The sequence below is a fragment of the Aotus nancymaae genome, unplaced genomic scaffold (genome assembly GCF_030222135.1).
Source record: "Aotus nancymaae isolate 86718 unplaced genomic scaffold, 86718_ANA_hifiasm-v0.15.2.pri h1tg000092l, whole genome shotgun sequence".
Lineage (NCBI taxonomy): Eukaryota > Metazoa > Chordata > Mammalia > Primates > Aotidae > Aotus > Aotus nancymaae.
This window is the reverse complement of record NW_026988507.1, coordinates 7781745-7808756: the sequence shown is the minus strand read 5'-3', so window position 1 is coordinate 7808756 and position 27012 is coordinate 7781745. Positions and strand designations below refer to the sequence as shown.

At 37.5% G+C, this 27012-nt stretch overlaps 1 protein-coding gene across 19 annotated transcripts in view; it reads left to right on the top strand.

Moving 5' to 3' along the window:
* The window catches only part of PPHLN1 (periphilin 1), a 137508-nt gene that overhangs the window by 11098 nt on the left and 99398 nt on the right, over positions 1–27012 (top strand). For 12 of the 19 annotated variants that reach the window (XR_001109481.3, XR_001109480.3, XM_012465644.3 and 9 more), the window contains 2 exons: positions 12242–12406; positions 15453–15514. Coding sequence is in view for 17 of the 19 variants with exons in the window: in XM_012465644.3 (XP_012321067.3) it covers positions 12242–12406; positions 15453–15514 (227 nt within the window). In the remaining 2 variants the exon portion in view is untranslated. The remainder of the gene's footprint in view (positions 1–12241; positions 12407–15452; positions 15515–27012) is intronic. The other 7 variants (XM_012465662.3, XM_012465651.3, XM_012465648.3 and 4 more) reach the window with 1 other exon arrangement.

Sequence of the window (27012 nt, the reverse complement as noted above, 5' to 3'; positions counted from 1 at the left end):
TGGGAAAGGCTTTAGTGTGGCAGAACGATAGGCAATCGGTATTTTAGAGTGTGGGGTTTCCAAGATGCAACAGTTTTGAGTGAAGTTCAGTGTGTAACCGTGAGAATAGAGAGCTAGTGTAAGTTGTTGGAGTTGAGAGCAAGGAAACTTTTAAGATAGACTTTGGATTTGTGGTTTAGATCAGAAGCTCTCAATCCTTGCTGTACATTAAAATTTCCTAGAGAACTCTTCAGTAACACTGTATGGGCCCCATCTTAGAAAATTAACTTATCATCTCTGTGGGTGTGATGTGGACCTCAGTATTGTTTAAAAGTTCAAGTGATTCTTACATGCACAATTTAAAAAATACAGATGTATATGAAGATTGAAGTCATTGATAGCGACAGGAGCTGAGGTCAACATGACAGGTGATGGAAGTCTTCAATGAATCAGTACATTGTGGAAAAATCTAAACAAAACCAAACATTTTCATTTAATACTATCTGCTTGTGTAAATATGAAACAGAGGCTTCTTATCCCTCATAAAATAATTTTATCAGTAGCAAGCAGGTAGGGAGATATGTTTTATAACACAATTGTCCTTAAAATCAGACTACATGTATTCAGCTGTCCCTTAAATGCCTGATGGTAAATCTTACTTCCTTAAGTTATCTGGCTGCTTGATTCCTCATGGGGGCTTAGATTGTTTTTCTCTTTTTGAGAGTGCAGGACCTGCCTAGACCTTGTTCAGGTTCATTCCTCTCCTTTTTCTTCAATTCCTTTAGATTGGTCTTTCTGTTCCCCCAGTCATCCTCTCCTAGTTTATACAAATCCTTCTTTCTGTATTTCCATATCCCTCCTTCCCAAGTTAGGTTCATTTTTTTTTCTGGTGAACTTGACCTTATTTTGATTAGTAATTTAAAGCCTCTTCTTTCCCTCAATATGTTATACCCCTTACATGGCTCTTGAAAATTATCACCTATGCCTTCTGTGTTACACCTACATCTTAGTTAAATAAAGCATAGATTTTTTAACCTTTTTTTTGTGCCATGGATCCCTTTAGCAGTCTGGTGAAGCCTATGGATCTTTTCTCAGAATAACATTTTTAAACCTATAAATAAAATGCCCAGAACTAAGTACACTTACATTTGATAATAATTATCAAACTATTAAAAACCAAATTTGTGATACAGTAATAGAGATATTTCTTTAGTAGGTCATTAAATATCAAAAGCTAGTGGTGGGGGTTTCATTGCTATAATTTCAAAGTAGCAATCAGTGTTATGAATGATATTTTGCAATACATGTAGCAACTAGCTGTAACATTATATAAAATTATCTGTGATTTTTGTTAGTAACAAAGTCACAGATACAGCTGTTGTTCTTATGTTGTTATCTAAAGTTAGTTGAAAAAGTAATTTTACATTCACATCTGATTTAGTGGACCCACTGAGTCTTTGGGTTAAAGTAATTGAACTAGAAATTTAAATAGTTATACTTGCTTACTTTCAATCTAATAAAAATATAACTTATTAGAAGTTTAAGGCTGAATACAGTGGCTTATGCCTCTAATCTCACACTTTGGGAGTCTGAGGTGGGAGGATCACATGAGTCCAGGAGTTTGAGGCCAGCCTGGGTAACAAAGGAGACCCTGACTCTACAAAAAATTTTAAAAATTAGTCATGCATGATGGTGCATGCCTGTAGTCCCACTTAGTTGTGAGGCTGAGGCAGGAGGATTGCTTGAGCCCAAAAAGTTGAGGCTGCAGTGAACCATGTTTTGTGCCACTGTGCTCAAGCGTGGGCAACAGAGGGAGATCCTGTCTCAAAAAAAAAAAAAAAGTTTAAGAATATTTGCTTAGAGAATCTAATGTTATTTAAAAAACCATATTAGCATATCATATTGATGCGTATGAGAAAGTTTATAAGCAGCATTATTTGTAAGAGCTTCAAACTGGTAACAAACCAGATGTCCAACAGTAAAGTTGATAAATTAATTGCTTAAAAAATACAGCAATGAGAATAAATAAATAGGTTACTGCCAGGTGCAACAATGTGGATAAACTTCACAAACATAGTATTAAATAAGTCAGTCATAAGAGTTTATTCTGCATGTTTTATTTTATGTAACATTCCAAAACAGGAGAAACTAGATTGGAAAGTTGTTTCTGTAGTAGTGACTGGGAGACTACATAATAAATGATTTTGCTGTGTTGGGAATATTCTCTTAATCTGGGTGAAAATGTATCTTACATCTTGTGAAAATTTATCCAGCAATACATTTGTGATTTGTACACTTTTTTGTATGTATGTCATACCTTAAAAGTTTTGAAAAGAGATTTTTTTTCAAAATACAAAACCAGTTAAGTTGATAACCCACTGTTGCTAGTGACTGGAATAGAGGAAGAAAACATTCTATTTTGTTTTGTATATTTGAGTTCTGTTCTGTATCAAAAAACAATTTTACTGCATTTCTTCTTTTTCTTTATTTCTTTTTTTTTTTTTTTTTTTTTTGAGACGGAGTCTCTCTCTATTGCCCAGGCTGAAGTGCAGTGGAGCGATCTCAGCTCACTGTAACCTCTGCCTCCCAGGTTCAAGTGATTCTCCTACCTCAGTCTCCCTGAGGGTTACAATCAAATGTAACCCTCCCTTACAGGTTCCTGTCACCACACCCAGCTAATTTTTGTATTTTTAGTAGAGTCAGGGTTTCACTGTGTTGACCAGGCTAGTTTCAAACTCCTAAACTCAGGTGATCCACCTGCCTCAGCCTCTCAAAGTGCTGGGATTATAGCCATGAGCCACTGCGCCCAGCCTCTCCCTTTTTTTCTTACTATACTCTTTGCCCCATTTGTGATCAATTCTGATACAAAAGCAATGCATTTGAGGAACTACTAGATGTGATATAAAGTGTAACATGAAGTGGTGACTGTTGGGAAGGTACCTTCTATAGTAGAATGACCTCATTGATAAGAGCAGCTGTTTCCTGACTAGCCTTGATGAACCTGAAAAGACAAATGAACACTGATATACTTTGGTTTTAATGTTAAATTGTACTTAATTTGAGTTTTCAGCAATCTTAACCTCAATGTACAGCTTAACAAATGTACCAGTCATTATTTTAGCACTTTATGGTACTATTTTAAATTCTTTGTGTAAATAGCAAGTCACTTTTATAAGGGGCTTTCACAGAAATTTTTATTTGGCCTTAAACTTGAATAGGTGCATTGAAGACTAAAGTTCACAGATATGCACTACAGAGACTCTGTATATAAATATATATGCTTCTTCTGTAGGAAGGAAATCAATCATCACAGAATATCTACACTTCTAGATACCTGTAAAGCTCTTGTTTTTTTTTTTTTGAGATGGAGTCTCACTCTGTCACCCAGTCTGGAGTGCAGTGGTGCGATCTTGGCTCACTGCAACCTCTGCCTCCTAGGTTCAAGCAATTCTCCTGCCTCAGCCTCCCGAGTAGCTGGGACTACAGGCATACGCCACCATGCCTGACTAATTTTTGTATTTTTCGTAGAGATGGGGTTTCACCGTATTGGCCAGGCTGTTCTTGAACTCCTGACCTTGTGATCTACCCGCCTCGGCCTCTCAAAGTGCTGAGATTACAGGCATGAGCCATCGTGCCCGGCTAAAGCTCTTGTTTTTTTTTTTTTTTTTAAAATTAAGATGGGGTTTCACCCTGATGGCCATGCTGGTTTTGAACACCTGACCTCAGGTGATCCACCCACCTCAGCCTCCCAAAGTGCTAGGATTACAGGTGTGAGCCACCACGCCCTGCCAAAGCTCTTGTTTTTAAAGCATGCTTTCTGTCTTTAAACGTTTCTGTGAGCTTAGTTATCTGATTTCTTAATCTTTATCAAATTTTGTGGCAAAATGGCATTCATTCATTCATTCATTCATTCGTACATAAACACAGGGTCTTGCTCTGTCACCCAGCCGAAGTGCAGTGGAGCAGTCCTAGCTCACTGCAGCCTCAGACTCCTGGGCTTAAGTGATTCTCTCACCTTGGCCTCCCAAATTGTTGGGATTACAGGCATGAGGCACCATGCTGGCCCAGAATGGCTTTTAAGTACATGTAAACTTCCAATTATAGGGGTCAAACTTCTTAGCCTGTTGGGGAACAGATAGGTAATATGGAACATTTTAATGAAGCTGCAACATCAAATGTTGATTTTTCCATTGGCTCATTTGAAAATGGGAGAGAAGTTCCAGTTTCAGAATTTTTAAAAGTTGTAAAGTTTGGAAATTAGGATCTGAGCACAAGCAGTTTATATTCTGGGCAATATAAACTTTTTATGCCCCACATTTTATTATTGTTTTATACAGTCATCAGTGTTCATGTAAATTTTCCCGTGTAAGTACAACTCCCAGTATTTTACTATGAAAGTTTTCAAACATACAGCAGTCAAAAGAATTTCATAATGACCGTTCATATACTAGTGACCATTCATATACATTTACCATTTAGATTCAACTATTAACATTTTACTAAACTTGATTTATCATGTATTTATTCATCCTATTAATCGATTTAGTTTTTGAATACATTTTAAAGTAAATTGTGGACAACAGTATCCTTCCCATTAACTACTCAAGCATACCTATTAGCTGAAGTGTAATTTTTTAGTAGTTTTTTAAATGCGAAAATTACATACATGAAATGTAAAAAAAAAGCGTTCATTTGATGAGTTTGATTTAGTAAGGTTCCCTTGTGTAGAGTTGCCCTAGAAGGTGTTTTACTTTCTTCTTCCTGTCACCATTTTTGGAAGAAATGTGATCAGTTCTTGGCAACATTCTCTAATAACATTTCTTAGCTCTCTGGGTCAGTCTTTTTGACCCATTGTCACCAAAAGACATTGGAAAGACTTAGAAACAACATTTCATTGAAGAATCAGTGAATGAAATAAATCAACAAGTGCTACAATGGAAATGCGTGTCATAGACTATAGAGATCAGAGTTAGGAAATCACAAGCTTATGAAAGCAAAAGCCTACCAGCCTGTGTAATAGAATATTTTAGTTAGATATGGTTTGTATGGTACTTTTCTGTGTATAAAAATGTGATGCCAGAAGTAAAATAAAATTGAGATAGCAGGGTATAATATATATTATGGATATGGTGTTTACTGTGTGCCTGATAGTGTTCCAGGTGCTGGGAATAGAGCAGTAAATAAGACCAGTAAGGTTTCTGTAGGCTTACATTTGCATTGTAAGTTGATTGTGATGTAATGGCGTTGATTATTTACATGTACCATTGTATTTACTTACTTCTTTGGTAGATTAGTGTGTTTTAGTTGTTGGTGATGTTTTATAAGGGGGAAAATCAAGCATATAATAATAGACATTAATGTAATAAACTCCCAAAGGAGAAATCAATTATCAGCTAGATTATTTTGAAGTAAATAGTGATACTACACTTCAAATGTCAATAAGTATTTCAGTATGTGTCACTAGAAGATAAAAATCTTTGGGGGGATGGGCTTAATACATTTATGTTAGTATTTTCATTTTAAATTAAATGATTTTCTGTTAAAATGAGTAAATTTTAATAATATATTGGAAAAGAAATTTTTTTTTTCTTTTTTTTTTTTGAGATGGAGTTTCGCTCTTGTTACTCAGGCTGGAGTGCTGTGGCGCAATCTCGGCTCACCGCAACCTCCGCCTCCTGGGTTCAAGCAATTCTCCTGCCTCAGCCTCCCGAGTAGCTGAGACTACAGGCGTGCGCCACCATGCCCAGCTAATTTTTTGTATTTTTAGTAGAGATGGGGTTTCACCATGTTGACCAGGATGGTCTCGATCTCTTGACCTTGTAATCCATCCGCCTCAGCCTCCCAAAGTTCTGGGATTATAGGTGTGACCCACCGTGCCCAGCCAGAAAAGAAATATTTTTAAAGAAACCTGGTAATCCACGTAATTTTTACCTAGTTGATTATGAGATTTAATATCAGTGTGGAATTTATTTATATATTTATTTTTTGAGACAGAGTCTTGCTCTGTTGCCCAGGCTGGAGTGCAGTGGCACAATCTCAGCTCACTGCAACCTCTGCCGCCCAGGTTCAGGCAGTTCTTGTACCTCAGCCTCCCAAGTAGCTAGGATTACAGCTGTGTTTCACCACACCTGTCTAATTTTATGTATTTTTAGTAGAGATGGGGTTTTACCATGTTAGCCAGGCTGGTCTCAAATTCCTGGCCTCAAGCTGATCGGCACGCCTCAGCCCTCCAAAGTGCTGCGATTACAGGTGTGAGCTACTGTGTCCAACCAGTGTGAACAATTTGATATAGATTTTCATATCAAATCAAATAAAAACCATCAACTTCATGCTTTTACTTATTAAAATGAAAGCATTTCTCAACAGATAGTTATATTGGAAAGTATAGCAAATGAAGAAATAGCTGAGGCCAGGTTTGGTGGCTCATGCCTGTAATCCCAGCACTTTGGGAGGCCTAGGCAGGTGGATCACAAGGTCAGGAGTTCAAGACCAGCCTGGCCAACATGATGAAACCCTGTCTCTACTAAAACTACAAAAATTAGCTGGGCATGGTGGCGGGTGCCTGTAATCCCAGCTACTCGGGAGGCTGAGGCAGAGAATTGCTTGAACCCAGGAGGCAGAGGTTGCAGTGAGCCGAGGTCGCGCCATTGCACTCCAGCCTGGGCAATAGAGTGAGACTTCGTCTTAAAAAAAAAAGCTGATTATTTTCTAACAAAATTATTTCAGATTTCTAAATTGGAAAACTAGATATTTTATTCTGACCAGATTCTCATCTGCATATGCAAACTAAAGAATTCTTATTACACACACTTAGAGGTTCTCTTGCAGTAGTAACCTTAGGAGTGAGACGTCACCCCTAAGATAATGATAGATTTGAAAGATTAGATTTCATTGAAGTATAACTTTCCAAAAAAGTATTTAAATTTATGTGCAAATTTTTTTTTAATATCCTGCCAGATTAGATAAATTATTAATAGACAGACCTTTTCTTTTAAATGGGCTACATATAGTTTTTAATTTTGGTCTGACTGATCATACCATTAATACTAACTTTAGAGTAGCAAATCCAATAAATTCTATGCATATTTTTTTGAAATTCTAATAACATCCACAGAAAATTCTGATCATTTTACTAAGGATAATCATTAACATGTAGATACATAAATCAGTATCTACATTAGTATGTAGATATTTTAAATAATAAACAGAAGCAGTGAAAATTGATATTGATTGAGGAAATTGAGATTTTTATTTTTATTTTTAAAATAGATTTTATTTTCTTTCTCCTGGTAACTTTCTTTTAAGTAAATTGAGGTTTTATATCCAAATTCAAGATTTGAAATATCTGCGTTTGAAATAATAGAAATGTTTCAACTCCATTGAATTTATGTTTTGATTAATTGAAAATGACCCTGTTAACCTTCTAAGACATTCTTTATAAATCATCATTTTTATTTCTGGTTTGTATGTTATGGTACTATTGTTTTCCAAGGTATTTTCCTCTTTTTTTCTTTCCATTTTTTATTTTGATTTACTTACTTTTAACATAAATTTTATTGTGTATATTTGAGATTTACAGCATGATGTTATGGGATACATATAAATGCAGACACACATGGATGCATATTCATAGTACGGTGGTTACTATAGTGAAGGAGACAAACATATTAATCATCCCACATAGTTACCTTATGGTGTGATAAGAACACCTAACATTTGTATATTTCCCAAAAATTTCCAATGCAATACAATTTTACTAATTTTGGTCCTCATATTGTACATTAGATCTCTAGACTTGTTCATCCTACTTAACTATTTTGTATTCCTTGACTTACGTCTCCCCATTTCTTTCCCTACCCATGGTAACCAGTTTTATCCTTTATCTCTGTGTATTTGAACTCTTTTTTTTTTTAATTCCACATGTAAATGAGATCATGCAATATTTTTTTGTGTGTATCTAGCTTATTTTACTTAGCATAATGCCTTTCAGGTACATCGATGTGTCGTAAATGGCAGTATCTCCCTTTCTTTATAAGGATGAATAATTTACTAATATATTTATATGCCAGATTTTCTTGGTCCATTTGTTTGTCCTTGGGCATTTAAGTTGTTTCTAAAGTTGGCAACTGTGAATAATGCTGCGATGAACATGGAAATGTGAATATCTTGAACAGGTGGTGATTTAATCTCCTTTAGGTATACAGTATGCTCAGAAGAGGAATTACTGGGTCATGTGGTAGTTCTATTTTTACTTTCTCTAGGAATTTCCATACCGTTTTCTATAATGGCTGTACTAATCTGTATTCCCACCAACAGTGTACTAGAGTTCTCTTTCTTTCACACCCTCGCCAACATTTGTTATCTCTTGTCTTTCTGACTATAGCCATCCTTAAGGGTGTGTGGGGGTATCTCATAGTGGCTTTAATTTGCATTTTCCCTATGATTACTGATTCAAGCACCTTTTCATATACCTGTTGACCTTTTTAAAAAAAAATTATTATTACCTGGAGATGGGGGTCTCACTCTGTTTTCCTAGGCTGGAGTGCAGTTGCCAGTCACAGCTCACTGCAGCCTTGAACTCTTAAGGCTCAAGGGATCCTCCCACCTTAGCCTCCCAAGTAGCTGGGACTACAGATGTGAGCAGCTGTGCCCAGCTGGCCATTTTTTTTTTCTTTTCAACTATGCTAGCATCCTGGTGTAGTCAACAGAGTTGGGATGAACCAGGGCCAGAATGCCAGTCAGCTATTGGCTGCTGTTCTCCCAGCAATGTAATACTTACCTAGGTACAAGGCAACCTAGGCAGCTGCCTACAACTGGGCAGCTGGCTGTTTTTATGTCTTCTTTGGAGAAATGCCTGTTCATGGTGTTTGTCCATTCTTAAATTGCTTTTGCCAATATCTTTCTAAAATGGAGGTTCCAAACATCGATAGTACTTTAAGCCTCTGTACCTATGTTAAAATATAAAAAGGAAAATTGCGTGTTTACAGCTTAACGTAAGATTTGCATAACAATTTCAAACAGTATTATTTTTTCTATTCATGTTTGGCAATGCAGGTAATAAAAATACTGTTTGAACTTCAACAATGTAATCTTTCTGAAAGGGCTGGGCGTGGTGGCTTACGCCTGTAATCCCAGCACTTCGGGAGGCCTAGGTGAGTGGATCACTCGAGGTCAGTAGTTTGAGATGAGCCTCACCAATATGGTGAAATCCCGTCTCTACTAAAAATACAAAAAGTAGCCATGTGTGGTGGCATGCACCTGTAATCTCAGCTACTCCGGAGGCTGAGGCAGGAGAATCACTTGTTGAACCTAGGAGCTGTAGGTTGCAGTGAGCCGAGATTGCATCACTGCACTCCAGCCTGGGCTACAGAGTGAGACTCTATCTCAAAAAAAAAAAAAAAAACAAAAAAAAAAACTTTTTGAAAGGAAAATTTTGAATTCTTTGCCACTCATCATGGATTTTATTTGGAACAAAAATCCTGGAATGGTATACCTGGATAAGACATGAACTCTTTAAAAATACAATCCTGCTTTGTTACAGACTCTGGCAGTCATCTTTGTTTCCTTAGATCTTTTCATACAGCTAGGGAGTTTTCTTTAAGATTACGTGTCTACGTAGCAGAGATAGTATAATGTACATATATTTGAACACTTTTTCAAAATACCAATTTGGTCCTTATAGCCAGGTATAAGAGCTGTCATTGGATTTTTTCTTTTTCTGATTAGACAACTTTGATATAATTTTTTAGTTTTTTGAGATGGAGTCTCACTCTATTGCCCCAGATGGAATGCAGTGACTCGATCGCAACTCACTGCAACCTCTGCCTCCGGGTTCAAGCAATTCTCCTGCCTCAGCCTCCTGCGTAGCTGGGACTACAGGCTATAGGCATGTGCCACCACACTCAGCTTTTGCCTCCGGGTTCAAGCAATTCTCCTGCCTCAGCCTCCTGCGTAGCTGGGACTACAGGCTATAGGCATGTGCCACCACACTCAGCTTTTTTTTTTTTTTTTTTAAGTAGAAATGGGATTTCACTATGTTGATGAGGTCGATCTCAGCCTCCTGACCTCAAGTGATCCATCCGCCTTGGCCTCCCAAAGTGTTAGGATTACTGGCCTGAACTTAAACAACTTTTAGAATGATTGTTTTCATTTACTTCAGTTGGTAAAGCAATTTTTAAAGTAAGTAACTAAATGTGATCTGAATGTTACGTCTCCCAAAGTTTTACCAAATACATTTTATAATCCCCAAATAACTTTATAATAACTGGGGCAGTTGAACAAAGGAACAAAATGTTTTATAAAATAATAAACTCTCTATTCATAGAAGTATTTAGGCATGCATACTTACCCCACCATCCCTCCAAATAAACATATAGAAACAAAAAGGATATTGTGTAATGGATTTTATTTTATTTTTTCAAACGGAGTTTCGCTCTCGTTGCCCAGGCTGGAGTACAATGGCATGGTCTTGGCTCACCCAAACCTCTGCCTCCCGGGTTCCAGTGATTCTCCTGCTTCAGCCTCTGGCGTAGCTGGGATTACAGGCATGCACCACCATGCCCGGCTACTTTTGTATTTTTAGTAGAGATGGGGTTTCTCCATGTTGGTCAGACTGGTCTCAAAGTGCTGGGATTACAGGTGTGAGCCACCAAGCCTGGCCTGTGTAATGGATTTTTATGGTTTATTGGAATTTGGAGAAGTCTGTTATTCTGATTCTGTGAGTGACAAATTTTGAATTAGAAATGCTGTAAATTGTAATTTTACTAATTTTGGTTTAATGCCAGTTTTTTTTTTTTTTTAAGCACCTCAGTATTAAATTTAATTGAAATCTCTGTGAAAGGTAGTGTGTAGAAGAATGAGTCAGTATATTCACTTGTGTATTATATTTTCTGTAAAGGTAGAATATATCTTGTAATTAATATCTAACATACTAAAGCAGGAAACCACCTTAGATCCCTAATATCTAACATACTAAAGCAGGAAACCACCTTAGATCCCCATGGGAAGAATTAGTTATATCTTTTAAGCTCTCAAATAAATATAAACCACTGATTTTACTTTTTTCCTGACCCACTGACAAATTTCCTACCTATTGAGAGATTTGAAGAGTATATAGTCATTTAATAACAATTGAATAGTTGTAGTCATTAGGGCTAAGAAGTAATTTAAGGAAACAGTTTGAGGTACATATTTTTTTCATAGACTTGCACAGTAGTAATCAATATAGCAAACATTTTTTCAACACTTAGTGTATGCCTGAACACGGTACTAAACACTTTGCATTCCATTTCTCATTTAGTCCCCAAAATGCCATGAGGTAGGTGTTAGAATTAATTTCATTTTACAGGCTTGGGTTGATAGATAAACAGCTCTGAATGTTGAACTTTGTATTTTGTAAGTTTTGTTTTTTTTCCAGATTAGTTAACTCATATTGATCTTGTGTTAAATCAGGCTTTACAGGTTTTTTTTTTTTTTTTTTTTTTTTTAGCATATATCTCATTTGATATGTACTGTGAATGCCCAAGACCAGATTTACAGATATATGGTCTGTAGCTGTCTTCTACTTTGTTGTTATTTCATAGCAGCTACTAACCTAAGACATGTTCTCTATGTCCAATTCCCCAAATCTCACAAAAAAACCTACTCATTTCTTAAAACATGAACAACGTATTGCAGTACTTTGAAAATCAGTTTAAATTTTATGTCAGCTTTTATTTTGCTTCTAGATCTGTAAAGTCAAAGGCTCTCCTTTCTCCATTACTGCTGGAAAAATAGCAAAATGTTTCCTTTTGATCATTCTGCCTCAGTATCATCTCCCTGTTAGCTGCTGCTCGTGTGTAAATAGCTTATATTTTTTCTAAATAGTGTAGTTCAAACACATTAGACCAAATATGTATGCTATCTTACATGATTTTATTTCTAAAATTCTTAGGCAATTAGGGATAGAGCTACTGTAACATTCTAACTGTCTTAAGTTTATTTTTTATTAAAATGATAATATGGTATTTTTTTCTTTTACTTATAATTGGTTTTCGCATTGCTGCATGTTATTTTGAACACCTGGCTTTCTTCATTGAACAACTTGATTTCCTTTAATCCATGTGAAGACCTTAGTATTAGTTATGTTTATGTTATTTCATTAATGCTTTTGTTTCTACATTTAGCTTATTTAAGGATAAGAACTCCTGTGCTTTTTAATAACCTTTCCAAAGCCAAATGGAGAAATTAGTGATTTTTATATATTTCTTTTTGTCTGTTTTAGGCTGGCTACAATAGACTAGTTAATATTGTGCCAAAGAAACCACCACTGCTAGACAGACCTGGTGAAGGAAGCTACAATAGATATTACAGTCATGTTGATTACCGAGACTATGACGAGGGCCGCAGTTTTTCTCATGATCGAAGAAGTGGTCCACCTCACAGAGGAGTATGTAAATTTCCCCCATGTACTAATTTTTATTTCTTTTAAGTTTAAAATTAATGTAATTTAAAAAATTTATGTGACGGCCATGAAAGCAGTTGAATAAACACTTTCTGCTTGATGCTCTCATGTGAATTGCCAGCTGGAGCTGTCAGATGGCAACTAGTAGTCAAGAATCTTGGGGTGCTGGACAAAGTAGGTAAGCACTCTGGGTAGCACTATCTAAATGAAATTAATTCCAACCAGCCTGCTTTTCTTTAATCCCCTACATTGGCAGGGATTTGTAGAACCATGTAAAGGTAATCTGTTGTCTTGGTACTTAATAAGTGATGAGCAGGTGGTTACCATTTCTTACTAGATGACCCACTTTTTTTTTTTTTTTGAGATGGAGTCTTGCTCTGTCATCCAGGCTGGAGTACAGTGGTGTAATCTCGGCTTACTGCAAACTCTGCCTCTCGGGTTTAAGCGATTCTCCTGCCTCACCCTCCCGAGTATCTGGGATTACAAGTGCATGCCACCATGTCTGGCTAATTTTTGTATTTTCAGTAGAGATGGGGTTTCACCATGTTGACCAGACTGGTCTCGAACTCCTGACCTCAAGTGATCTGCCTGCCTCGGCCTCCCAAAGTGCTGGGATACAGGCATGAGCCACCACTCCCAGGCTAAAGTCTATTTATTAACTAAGATTAGAAAACACTCAAAACTTTACTATAGGAAGCAATTTAAAAATATTAGCTGGCTGGGCACAGTGGCTCACGCCTGTAATCCCAGCGCTTTGGGAGGCCGAGGTAGGTGGATCACCGGAAGTCAGGAGTTCGAGACCAGCCTGGCCAACATAGTAAAACCCTGTCTCTACTAAAAATACAAAAATCAGCCAGGTGTATTGGTGGGTACCTGTAATCCCGGCTACTTGGGAGGCTGAGGCAGGAGAATTGCTTGAACCCTGGAGATGGAGGTTGCAGTGAGCTAGGGTCTCGTCACTGCACTCCAGCCTGTGTGACAGAGCGAGACTCCATCTCAAAAAAAAAGGTTAGCTTCTATTATTACTATTACAACTTGTTTCTCTTCAGCATTCTTAATAATCTAGAAGTATGTATTTAATGTTGCAGTGATTTATAATTGAACTTAATACTATTCTTTGATGGATTCCTCTGTCCTGCTTTGCATGTTTTCAACTTTCCTCAGCTAGGTTGTTTTCCTACCTTTTCTCTTTTTCCTCCTTTTCTACTGTATAACATGGCAATTAACAGTACGTATTCAAATCCTGTGTATAAAAAAATTTGACCTCACGTTGGCTATTGGAATTAGTTTCCATACTTTACGCTTGAAGAAATGCAGTTAAGGTGATTATTCAGGTTGGGTATGTTTGGGAGTTTGGTTTCTTTTACTACTGCATCATAGTGACCCCTAACAATTCCAAAGTGGTAATGAGACTAATGTTTTCTCGTGTTCGTTTCTAAAGTTTGGGGTTTTATAGCTTTCTTACTCTTCACAGCATTGATTTTTACTTTATTCAGTTTTTAAATGTCATGCTGCTTTTTTGTTGTCCTCATATTATTAAAATTTTTGTTTATTTCAGTAGCTTTTGGGGTTCAGGTAGCTTTTGGTTACATGGATGAGTTGTATAGTAGTGAAGTTTGAGATTTTATTGTACCCTCTCATTTGTTACCATTTTTGTGAAAACCCTAGTTTGTATTTGAAACCTCGTGAAAATGATTTTTTTTTCCTAGAAACTTGTAGCATAGTAGAACTTCAGTGACAGTTTTTTTCTAATATTGTTACCAATTGTGTTTGTCTTTATACTTTTGTGTATATGACATTTTTTCTTTAAATTCCCTTCAAACAACAAGCATGCTTGTGATCCTTAAGACTCTTTGGAAGCTAATTCTTATCTAGAGTTCATTTATGTAATGCAAACAAATTACTTGATTTAATATTTTATTATTGCTAAGTTTTTAATTTTGTTTATATTTGATGTTGAGACAGAAAATGATGATTATATTTTATATAAGAATAGGGTATGTGATGCTAAAGAGGAGGAAGAGGATATTTATTTTAATCAGTTTTCCTGATACATAATTTGCAAATTGTATTATTCTATATATAATTTTATTCATTTTTTGAGACAGAGTCTCATTCTGTTGCCCAGGCTGGAGTGCAGTGGCATGATCTTGGCTGGGCAACCTCTGCCTCTTGGATTGAAGAAATTTTCCGGCCTCAGCCTCCCGAGTAGCTGGGACTATAAGTGCACATCACTGTGCCCGGCTAATTTTTGTATTTTTGTAGAGACGAGGGTTTAACCATGTTGGCCAGGCTGGTCTCAAACTCCTGACCACAAATGATACACCTGCCTCGGCATCCCAAAGCACTGGGATTACAGGTGTGTGGCACTGCGACCAGCTGATTCTATGTATAATTTTTAAGTAATTGGGTGTGGATCGCTGCATGGTTCTTTCTTACGCACCTTTGCAAATATGTCTGTCTTAGAGAACAAAATGTGCTTTATTTGATTAATTTTAAATTTATTTAAATTTAAATAAATTTAAATCTTATTCTAATATAGATTATCTGTACATGACAGTTTCTTATATTGTTTCCAGTTTGGTTTTTAATTGGAGATAAGGTGAGAGAATAAAACTTGAACAGGAAAAATGGGCAAGTAGCAAGTTTTCATTGGGCTTGAATCTGAAAATTGGTAAGGGAACTCGACAGAAGGAAAAATATGAGGTTGAGAAATGTGTGCTTTATTAAATTTTTAGACTTTGTCCTCAAATAGCCCTTAGCTGTTGTGATACTGATATATGTATCTTTGGCAATTAGGCTGTTTGATTACCAAAGAAATAATTTAAGCCTTTTAATAGAGATAAATGGTACCACAGGTTCTCAGTCTACTGTTTTAGTTGTTGAAATAGATGACTTGCTGAATCTTTTTTTCTTTTTATGGCGTTGAAGTTTAGGGAAACTTAGAGTAGTTTTTGGTAGTATTGTAAGATATATCCCACTTGTCCGAAATAATGTAAACAAATAGCTAAGTAGCTTTTTTATGTTACAGGATGAATCTGGTTATAGATGGACAAGAGATGATCATTCTGCAAGCAGGCAACCTGAATACAGGTAAAAGGATAAAAATAATAGCATAAGTACTTTGATAATTGACTTACCAATATATCTGCTGTTGAAATCTAAACTCAAACATAGATGAAATTTTACTGCCATTTCAAATTTTGAAAGCAACAAGCATTATATTCTTTTTGTGACTATGCAATATAATAGCACTGATAACTGGTGTTCATAGCTCTTGGCATTTTGTAACTCATAAAAAATATATTTAACAATATTTAGGCTGGGTGTGGTGGCTCATGCCTATAATCTCCTCACTTTGGGAGGCCGAGGTGGGCAAATCACTTGAGGTCAGGTTTTGAGACCAGCTGGTCAACATTGTGAAACCATGCCTCTACTAAAAATACAAAAAACTTAACTGGGCGAGCACCTGTAATCCCAGCTACTTGGGAGGCTGAGGCAGGAGAATTGCTTGAACCCAGGAGTTGGAGGTTGCAGTGAGCCAAGATAGCACAAGTGTACTCCAGCCTGGGCAATAGAGTGAGACTCTGTCTCAAACAAAACAAAACAAAACAAAACTATTGATATAGTCTTGCAAGTTAATTATTAAATTATTAATGTGTGGTATGGATTATGAGATTTGCTTAATTAGAATTTCATTTGATAGGTTTGCTTAATTAGAAGTAAGGCATTTTTTCAGAAGTATTCTGGAAATATTTGGGTTCTTACAAAGTCTCCTATTATAAGGCATTCTCTCAGTTTCTTTAATAATGTTCTTTTAGGAAACACAGTTTGCAAGGGCCTCAATCATTGTTGGCTTTGATTACTTAAAGAGGGCATCTAATTGAGTAGTTGTGGAGGGGAAACGATGGACACATTTAAATCTTTTGATAGTTTTTGTTCGTTTTTTAAATGACATCACGGTGGTATTGGAAGTTGTAAAAGGAGGCTTGTAAAGATTTCTTATGAAATCTTCTTTTTCTATCAGAGAAAAGAACCCCAGTCTCATGGAGAGTGACAAGGCATCAACTGTCACAATTCCATAGATGCCAAAAGTAGACAAGATTCAGTGGATCAAAGCAGGACTGATTTTTTTCTTTTTTTTGAGGCAGAGTTTTGCTCTTATTGACCAGGCTGGAGTGCAATGGTATGACCTTGGCTCACTGCAACGTCTGCCTCTCAGGTCCAAGGGATTCTCCTGCCTCAGCCTCCTGAGTAGCTGGGATTGCAGGCGCCTGCCACCATACCAGGCTAATTTTTTTGTATTTTTTAGTAGAGTCGGGGGTTTCACCATTTTGATCAGGCTGGTCTCGAACTCGTGACCTCAGGTGATCCACCTGCCTCAGCCTCCCAGATCTCCCTGAGATTGCAGGCATGAGCCACTGCGCCCGGCTGACAGATTTTTATTCACAGAACAGCAATCAGCAGGAGGATCAACATTGTAGTGCAGGTTCCCTGTGCCCAAATCTCACCGGGCCATGTGATAGGCAGAGATGGAGGCTATGCACACAGTGGGATGCACTGTGACTGAGGAACCCAGGGTCAAGAGCTTGGTACCTTTTATAGAAAGCAGAATGCAAGTTAGTCCTCCTTTCCCTGGGAGTGACCTGCCGTAGTAGTCACATTGTGGTCGCCTTAACCTATTTAATCTTCTCTGTAACCAGCTACAGAAACCGTTCAGTGTCAGTGGATAGTTAGGTCGTAGAATTTGGCATATATAGCAGTTACATGCAGGGACATTCAGAAACCATGGCAGACTGTTTCTCCCAAAAGAAGCAATGAATAGATGCCAAAAAAAATGCTTTGATGAAATTCATCACTAAGTAGTTATAAAAATATCGGGGAATGGAAAGAGAATTTCCTTGCCCAGGTATTTGGGCATTTGCTGTATTGAATGGTGAAGTTAGAAACATTTGCTTTAAAATCAGAACAAAACAATGACACCTAGTCACTGCTTCCACTCTCAACATGTTAACAGCGTCTACAGTAAAGTGAAAAATAAATACGTTGTAAGAATTAGGATGAAAAACACAGCTATTTAAAGGTGATGTAATTATGCAGAAAATCTAGGAAAGTCTATAGACTGTAAGAACTATTAGGAAATTAGCAAGGTTCAGTGTAATAAAATCAACTATCAGCATAAATTAGAAAATTTGTTTTTAAAATACTATAGCATAAAAACTACTGAGTAATGGGAATAAACCCACCAAAAGTGTATGAGGCCTATACAAGGAAATTACAAGTCATTTCTAAAGGAAATAAAAGTAAATCAGAGTAAAAGGAAAAACACTACATCCTTAGCTAGGAAGACTCAGTATCATATAAATGTTAGTTCTCAAATTAAGGTGAGAATTCAGTATGGTTCCAGTCAAAAATCCAAGTTGTTTATTTTATTTATTTATTTTTTTTTGAGACGGAGTTTCGTTCTTGTTACCCAGGCTGGAGTGCAATGGTGCAATCTCGGCTCACTGCAACCTCCGCCTCCTGGGTTCAGGCAATTCTCCTGCCTCAGCCTCCTGAGTAGCTGGGATTACAGGCACGCGCCACCATGCCCAGCTAATTTTTTGTATTTTTAAGTAGAGATGAGGTTTCACCATGTTGACCAGGATGGTCTCGATCTCTTGACCTCGTGATCCACCCGCCTCGGCCTCCCAAAGTGCTGGGATTATAGGTGTGAGCCACCATGCCCAGCCCAAGTTGTTTATTTTATTTATTTTTATTTTTATTTTTTAGAGGCAGGGTTTTACCATGTTGGCCAGGTTGGTCTCAAATCTTTTGACCTTTTAATCTGCCCGCCTCGGCCTCCCAAAGTGTTGGGATTATAGGTGTGAGCCACTGCACCTGGCCTAGATGTTTATTTTTTTATTTTGCATGGATGTTGACAAGTTGATTTTAAAACTAATACGAAAGAGTAACGGACTAAATGGCAAAAATGCCTTGAAAAAGATGTGAAGACTCAAGATACAGTATATGCATAATTATAAAGCTGTAGTGATGTAAACAGTGTTTACTTTTGATATCAAATAGACCAGTGAAACAGAATCTTCAAATGAACCTAGATATATCTGGAGTTGGGGTATAGCAACAGTGGTATTACAGATCCAGTGGAGAAAGAATGAACTTTTCGATAAATAGTGTGCTGGGACAAACATTTCAAAAACATGACATTGGAGCCTAATATATTCAAATAGCATCTGATGTAATTAAGACCTGTGTGAAAAGCAGAATTGTAAAACACTTTTAAAAATTAGATCAGCTAGTGGCTTATCTTTCTCCTCCAAAGAAATTTATTTTAGCTTAATTTTAAAATTATTTTTTATTAGTATAAATTTAATGGATACAAGTACAGTTTTGTTACATGGATATATTATGTAAAGTCTGGGTTATTAGTGTATCCATCACTTGGATAATGTATATTGTACCCAGTAAGTAATTTCTTATCTCTCACTCGCCTCCTACCCTTCCAAGTCTCCATTGTTTCTCATTCCAATCTCTATGTCCATATGTACACATTATTTAGCTCCCATTTATTACTGAGAAGTGAGAACATTCAGTCTTTGACTTTCTGTTTCTGAGTTGTTTTACTTAAGATAATGGCCTACAGGGCTGGGCGCGGTGGCTCACGCCTATAATCCCAGCACTTTGGGAGGCCGAGGTGGGTGGATCACAAGGTCAAGAGATCGAGACCATCCTGGTCAACATGGTGAAACCCCGTCTCTACTAAAAATACAAAAAAAAATTAGCCGGGTATGGTGGCGCGTGCCTGTAATCCCAGCTACTCAGGAGGCTGAGGCAGGAGAATTGCCTGAACCCAGGAGGCGGAGCCTGGGTAACAAGAGTGAAACTCCGTTTAAAGAAAAAAAAAAAAAAATATATATATATATATATATATATATATATATATATATATATAAAATGGCCTTCAGTTCCATCCATGTTGCTGCAGAAGACATGATTTCATTCTTTTTTATGGCTGAGTAGTTTGCCATTGTGTGTATGTACTACATTTTCTTTATCCAGTCATCCATTGATGGACTTTAGGTTGATTGTATCTTTCTATTGTGGGTTTTCAGTTCGTAAAATAATAGTTTTTATGTTAATTTTAATTTACTCTTCCTGTCTTGTTTTTGTTTTTGTTTTTTTGGGAGATGGAGTTTTGCTCTGTCTCCAGGCTGGAGTGTAGTGGCACGATGTCAGCTCACTGCAGCTTCTGCTTCCCAGGTTCAGTTTTCCTGCCTCAGCCTCCTGAGTTTCTAGGACTACAGGTGCATGCCACCATGCCCAGCTAATTTTTGTATTTTTAGTAGAGATGGGGTTTCACCATGTTGGCCAGGATGGTCTCTATCTCTTGATGTTGTGATCTGTGTGCCTTGGCCTCCTAAAGTGCTGGGATTACAGACGTGAGCCACCATGTCTGGCCTCTCTTCCTGTCTTTTTTTTTTTTTTAAAGCATTTTGTGTAAGTAAAACTTTATGTAAATGAAATAAAAACATATATGAATCTCTCATCCCCACAGTCATGTTACTGTCTTGGTGTAAGTTCTCTATTTTTCTCTATATTCATAAACATTTAGGGCTTTTGATTGTTTAAGTCTTTCTGTTTGTTTGTTTTGAGACAAAGGTCTGCCCAGGCTTGAGTGCACTGGTGTGATCACTGTAGCCTCGATTTGCCAGGTGTAAGCATTCCTCCTGCCTCAGCCTCTCAAGTAGTTGGAACCACGGGTGTGTGCCACCACACCCATCTAATTTTTTTTTTTTTTTAACTTTTTTGTGGAGACGAAGTCTTACTTTATTGCCCAGGATGCTCTTGAACTCCTGGGCTCAAGCAGTCCTCCTACCTTGGTCTCCCAAAGTGCTGGGATTATAGGAGTGAGTCATTGTTCCCGGCCAAATTGACTCTTTTTAATGGTCAAGTATAGTACATGGTGAGGATATGTCAAATAATTTAGTTTACAGTTCAAAACAGTGCTGCAGTAAATTCTAGTACATAATATTTTCATAAAACAGTACATTAGTTTTTATGGGATAAGTTGCTGGAAGCAGAATTTCTGGGTCAGTGGGTATATATATATGTTTTAAATTTTAATAGCTATTTTAAATTTAATATATATGTATTTTAACTTTTGCCTGCTAAAAATGCTGTGACACATTTTTTTAAATTAAAAATCTTAACATTTTAATTTGGATAATTATTTTTCTTTCTTATTTACTAACGTAAGTAGTTTGAAATTTCCTTTAAATAGTACCATAACTGTATCTCATGATTCTGATACATAGTAATTTACAGATTCTGACATATTGTATTCTAATTATTCTGTGATCACAATATTGCCTGCACTGTAATTCCACTTTTAAAATCCATTGATTATTAATGGCTAATTAGTTGATCAGCTTCTGTAACTATACCATGGGCATAAAACAAGGTATATTTTCAGGGTATGGAGTTCATTCTGTATGATATATTCTTTCCTTTATTAAATATTTCTTGTGTGTCTGGTAGGTCAGATGCTCTTCTAGTCTCTGGAAATATAAAGCCTCTGTCTTCATGTAGCCTAAATTTTAATATGAATTATATATGTTTAACAAATAAAAAAACATAATTTTTATGAAGAAAACGCAGGGAATAGAGAGTATTTGTGCTGTCCACACTTGCCTGTGTCTTCACTTGATGTCTGAGTATCTTCAATAATGTCTCAGATTTTATGCTATCACAATAGCAGTAGCTTTTACTGCCTGGCATCTATCTGGCTTCTGTAAGCTGTTCTCTGTATCAGGTAGGCTCATTGAAGATTTTCTACCTGAAAGACTTTGTGAATAGAAAACAGCTGTTTTAGAAAAACATTTAATGCATTGTAAACCATCCAGAAAGAATAGTTGAATCTATTGGTAATGTTCTGAGCAATTAGGAAAGCCATGTCAGTCGTTTTGTTTTTGTCAGTGGGTTGTACACAAGGATTCTTCATACTGTAGGAAGAAAATATTAAAAGATTTCAAAAATTGACCAGGTGTGATGGCTCACACCTGTAATCCCAGCACTTTGGGAGGCTGAGGCAGGCAGATCACTTGAGGTCAGGAGTTTGAGACCAGCCTGGCCAATATGATGAAACTCCGCCTCTACTAAAAATAGAAAAATTAGCCAGGTGTGGTGGTGCACACCTGTAGTCCCAGCTACTCAGAACTCGGGTGATGGAGATTGCAGTGAGCTGAGATCATGCCATTGCACTCCATCCTGGGTGACAGAGTGAGACTCTGTCTCAAAAAAAAAAAAAAAAAAAAAAAAAAGGAGAAAGAAAAATTGCAAGAATAATTGAAAGAACTCCTGTAGCCCTTTGCTAGAGATTTCATTAATGTCTCTAGAAATGCCCCCAATAATATGCTTTATAGCAAAAAAAGTTAATCTGGGCTCATATATCACATTTTTGTAGGCTTCTTCAATCTGGAATAGCTCCTTAGTCTTCCCTTGGTGTTTATGGTTTAGTATGTTTTGCAGGATGAATACAGAGCAGATTTTTTTTTCTTTGTTAGACTGTTTCTCAGTTTAGATTTGTCCAGTGTTTCTTCATGATCAGAGATTAGGTCTAGTTTATACATTTTCGCCAGGACAGTTCCTGAAGTGATGCTGAGTTCTTCCTATAGACCGCACATGTTGTTGGTTTGTTCCCTTACTGGTATTGTTGACTTTTATCACTTGTTTACTATTAAGTTGTCCTTCCCCCTGAAACTGCTTTGTATGGAGATACTTTGAACCTATGTGATTGTACTATTTTTTATCTCACTTTAGCTGCTAGTTTCAGCATCCACTGATGGTTTTGCCTGAATTAATTATTAATATTATGAACATAGTATTTATGTCTCCCCCAAATTCGCATGTTGAAACCTTAACCCCCACTGTGATAGTATTGCGAGGTTAGGCCTTTTGGGAGGTGAGATTTGGTTATAAAGGTGGATCCCTCATGAATGGGATTGGTGCCTCATTAAGAAGAGACACAAGGGCTTGCTCTCCACCATGTGAGGATACAATGAGAAGACAACCATCTTCAAACCAAGAAGAAAGTCCTCACCGGGCACCAGATCTGTACCTTGATCTTGGATTTCCCAGCTTCCAGAACTATGAGAAATATTAAATAGTTTGTTTAAGCCTATGATACTTTGTTACAGCAGTCCAACCCTACTAAGACAAATATGATGGGTTTTAATGGGTGGTTTTGTAATTAGCCCCTTCTTTCTGTATTCATTATGCTGGCATTCTGTTGTAAGGAAGAACCTTCTCTTCACCTGTTTACCCCCTTAAAACAGATCAAACTTTGTTGTGTAAGTATGGACTCATAGATTCCTGTTTTACTCAGTGGACTTTAATTCATTGCTGTCACTATTTTGATGCTTAGATTTGGCCAGTGAGAGTCCCTTCAAGTCAGCTTCTGTGGTTGGTTGGTTGGTTGGTTTTGTTTTCCAAATATTTTCTTTTGACAGGGCGTACATAGTATAATGAAGTATGCCATTTAAACCATTTTTAAGTGCGCAATTCATGAGCATTCTATTGACAGTGTTGAATATAATTAATTCAATTCTAGTGGGTACAGAAACCCACATTGAGTTGTTTCCAACTTTTGGCTTTGTGAATAATGCTACAGTGAACATTGGCATACAAATATCTCTTTTGAGTCCCTGTTTTCAGTTCTTTTGAGTACATACATAAGAATGGATTTACTGGATCATAGAGTAATTCTATCCTTATCTTTTTGAGGAACCACCAAGCCATTTTCCATAGTGGCAGCCCCATTTTACCTTCCTGTTAGCAATGTATAAGGTTCCCAGTTGCTCCACATTCTTGCCAATGCTTATTATATTCTGTGTGTGTGTGTTTTGTGTGTGCGTGTGCGTGTGTGTGTGTGTCTGTGTAGCCATCCTGAGTGTGAAGTCATATCTCATTTTGGTTTCGATTTGCATTTTTCCCAATGATGACTAGTGATGGTTAACACCATTTCTTGTGCTTATCGGTCATTTGTGTCTCTTTGGAGTAATGTCTGTTTTGAGTTTTTTGATTTTTCTTAAATCGGGTTGTTTGTCTTTCTGTTGGATTTTAGGAGTATGATATTAAACTGTACCTGATATATGATTTGCAATATTTTCTTCTATTCTGTTGCTTGTCTTTTTACTTTATTGATAATGTTCTTTGATGCACATTTTAAATTTTGATGAAGTCCAATTTATCTAATTTTTTCTTTTGTTACTCATACTTTTGATGTTATATGTAAGAATTCATTGCCAAACCAAGGTCACATGTGTTGTTTTGATGTGTCCACATCATTCTTTGGTCACCTCTTTCTGACACAAGATGTTTCAGTCTCTTCTTATGCTTCTCTGCCTTGCTCTAAATTCAGCAGCACAGGCTGGCTTCCTTTCCCTCCCTCCCTCTCACCCTTCCTTTCTTTCTCTCTCTTCTCTCTCTCTCTTTTTCTCCCCCTCTTTCCCCCCAGCCCCTTTCTTCTTTCTTTCTTTTTTTTTTTTTTGACAGAGTCTTGCCAGGCTTGGCCAGGCTGGAGTGCAGTGGCCTGATCTAGGTTCACTGCAACGTCCACCTCCCAGGTTCCAGGGATTCTCCTGCCTCAGCCTCCCTAGTAGCTGGGATTACAGGCATGCGCCACCATGCCCAGTTAATTTGCTAAATTTTGTATCCTTAGTAAGATGGGGTTTCACCATGTTGGCCAGGCTGGCCTCAAACTCCTGACCTCGTGATCCACCCACTTCGGCTCCCCAAAGTGCTGGGATTACAGGTGTGAGCCACTACGCCTGGCCAGAGCACAGGCTTTCTATAGTGGAAAGTGATTTTTGAAGCCAAGAATCTGGACACACATACACACATAGACTTTTACTTCTGCATTTATTTTTTTTTTTTTTTTTTTTTTTTTTTTTTTTTTTTTGAGACGGAGTTTTCGCTCTTGATACCCAGGCTGGAGTGCAATGGCGCGATCTCGGCTCACCGCAACCTCCGCCTCCTGGGTTCAGGCAATTCTCCTGCCTCAGCCTCCTGAGTAGCTGGGATTACAGGCACGCGCCACCGTGCCCAGCTAATTTTTTTTTTTGTATTAGTAGAGACGGGGTTTCACCATGTTGACCAGGATGGTCTCGATCTCTTGACCTCGTGATCCACCCGCCTCGGCCTCCTGCATTTATTTTTATACAGTGTTTATGTATATTCATGACTAAGATCATGGAAATACCTTTTCCTTTGTTTCATATCTTTATCTCCTTTTTTCCATCTCTGGGAAATCTAGCTCCCAGTTGTTGGGAGAGAGAGTCCTCCATGGATGTCTTGCACTCTTGTACATCTTGCCAAAATATGCAAGACCCTGGTCACTCATTATTCAGGGTAGTTCTCAGATATGTGTTTGTAGTGAGCGATCTTGAAGAGGGATAGAGTAATGTCTCCCTCTTTGTGAAACAGCAGGCTTGCTTATTGCTTGGTGTAAAATGGTGGGTTCCTTAAGTTCAGTGTTCCTAAGTTGTGACCCAAGCCCTCTACATGTGCCACATTTATCTATGGTTATATCACATTGCCCCTGGACTTGGTACCAGAGCAAACTGACACAAACATGCCAATGCTTGTGTTGCTGTGCTATGAGTGACAAAGTTTTTTCTCTGACCCAGGAGTCCTGTGTCTTCTGCTGGATTCATGAAACAGTGACAGTCTAATTTATAACCTTGTAGGTAAGGTAAAATCAAACCCTAGACCTGACGCCAGTATCATCACTATCATCACTGTGTTTGTTCATGCCCCGAATGTAGTTACTATTCTGACCCTGTGAGTCTTCCTTCTTTCCTTCTTGCTCTCACCAGCACCTTTTTTTCCTTTTTTTTTTTTTTTTTGCAGCTTAACACCACTGGTTGATACTGGGTCACCTTGCTTTCACACCATCTTCCACAGGCCGATTACTGGCAGTGGAACTGTATACTCTAGCTATTTTTTTTTCACTTTGTTATGTGTTTCATGTTATAGAACATTATTTACTTTATAAATTTAGTATACATGTTTTAGTGGTTTATATTCAAATGTGTTTTACCAATGGAAATGCACATCATTGGAAACAACTGGATTAAATAAGAGCTAATGGAAGAAAAGAGAATGTGTTAAGTTTTCTGTCATTTTCCCTGCTGCCTCCCCCTCCCGCCCCACTCCAAAAGTGATCACTTTCATGTGTAGGCATGCCTAGTAAAGTTATTTACATTTCATCTTATTTCTGTATTTACACAACGATTATATTATCTGTTTTTACAAAACATGCTTATAGATGAAATTCAGAATATATTAGGATTTATTTCATTTTGTATCAAAGAAACATGCTATACTCTACCAAGAGTTAGTGACTTAGATAGAATGAGGTTGTTTTCAAGTCATTTTTTTCCCCTATAGTTATGAGATCTTATAATAAACCTTAGTGGTCGGATGCAGTGGCTCACGCTTTCTAATCCCAGTACTTTAGGAGGCTGAGGTGGGCAGATCACTTGAGGTAGAGTTTGAGACCAGCCTGGCCAACGTGGCAAAACCCTGTCTCTACTAAAAATACAAATATTAGCCAGGCATGGTGGTGTGTGTCTGTAGTCCTAGCTACTCAGGAAACTGAAGCATGAGAATTGCTTGAACCCACGAGGCGGAGGTTGCAGTGAGCCAAAATCACACCACTGCACTCCAGAGCAAGACTCTGTCTCAATAATAATAATAATGTAATAAGCCTTAGGATGGAACTGATTTAAAGTATTATGTAATGTTTAAAAATATGGAACAAGAGTGTCATCAAGTGGTCAATATGCTTTATTTTTAAATGCTGGGGGCTGGGTGTGGTGGCTCATGCCTGTAATCTCAGCATTTTTGGGAGGCTGAGGTGGGAAGATAGCTTGAGCCCAGGAGTTTGAGACCAGTCTAGGCAACATAAGGAGACCCCATTTCTATAAAAAACTTAAAAAATTAGTTGGGTGTGGTGGCATACACCTGGTACATTTGGAGGCTCATTTGGGAGAACTGCTTGAGCCTGGGAGATTGAGGTTGCTGTGAGCTGTGATCACACCACTGCACTCCAGCCTGGGTGACAAAGTGAGACTCTATCTCAAAAAATTAGAAAAAGTCCAGGCATGGTGGCTCACGCTTGTAATCTCAGCACTTTGGTAGCCTGAGGAGGGTGGATCACCTGAGGTCAAGAGTTTGAGACCAGTCTGGCCAACATGGTGAAACCCCATCTCTACTAAAAGTACAAAAATTACTTGGGTGTGGTGGCCTGCACCTGTAATCCCAACTGCTCGGAAGGCTGAGGCACGAGAATCACCTCAACCTGGGAGGCGGAGGTTGCAGTGAGCCGAGATCATGCCTACTGCACTCCAGCCTAGGCAACAGAATGAGACTCTGTCTCAAAAAATAAAAAAATAAAAAAAATGCTGGGGTACTTTTCTATATTCACTTACAGAAATTTTTAATTATGTAGTAGTTCAATATTTTTATATTTACTGATTTTTAAAAAGTAGATTTTCTGTTTAATTTTACTATCGCAAGTTTTATCTTAG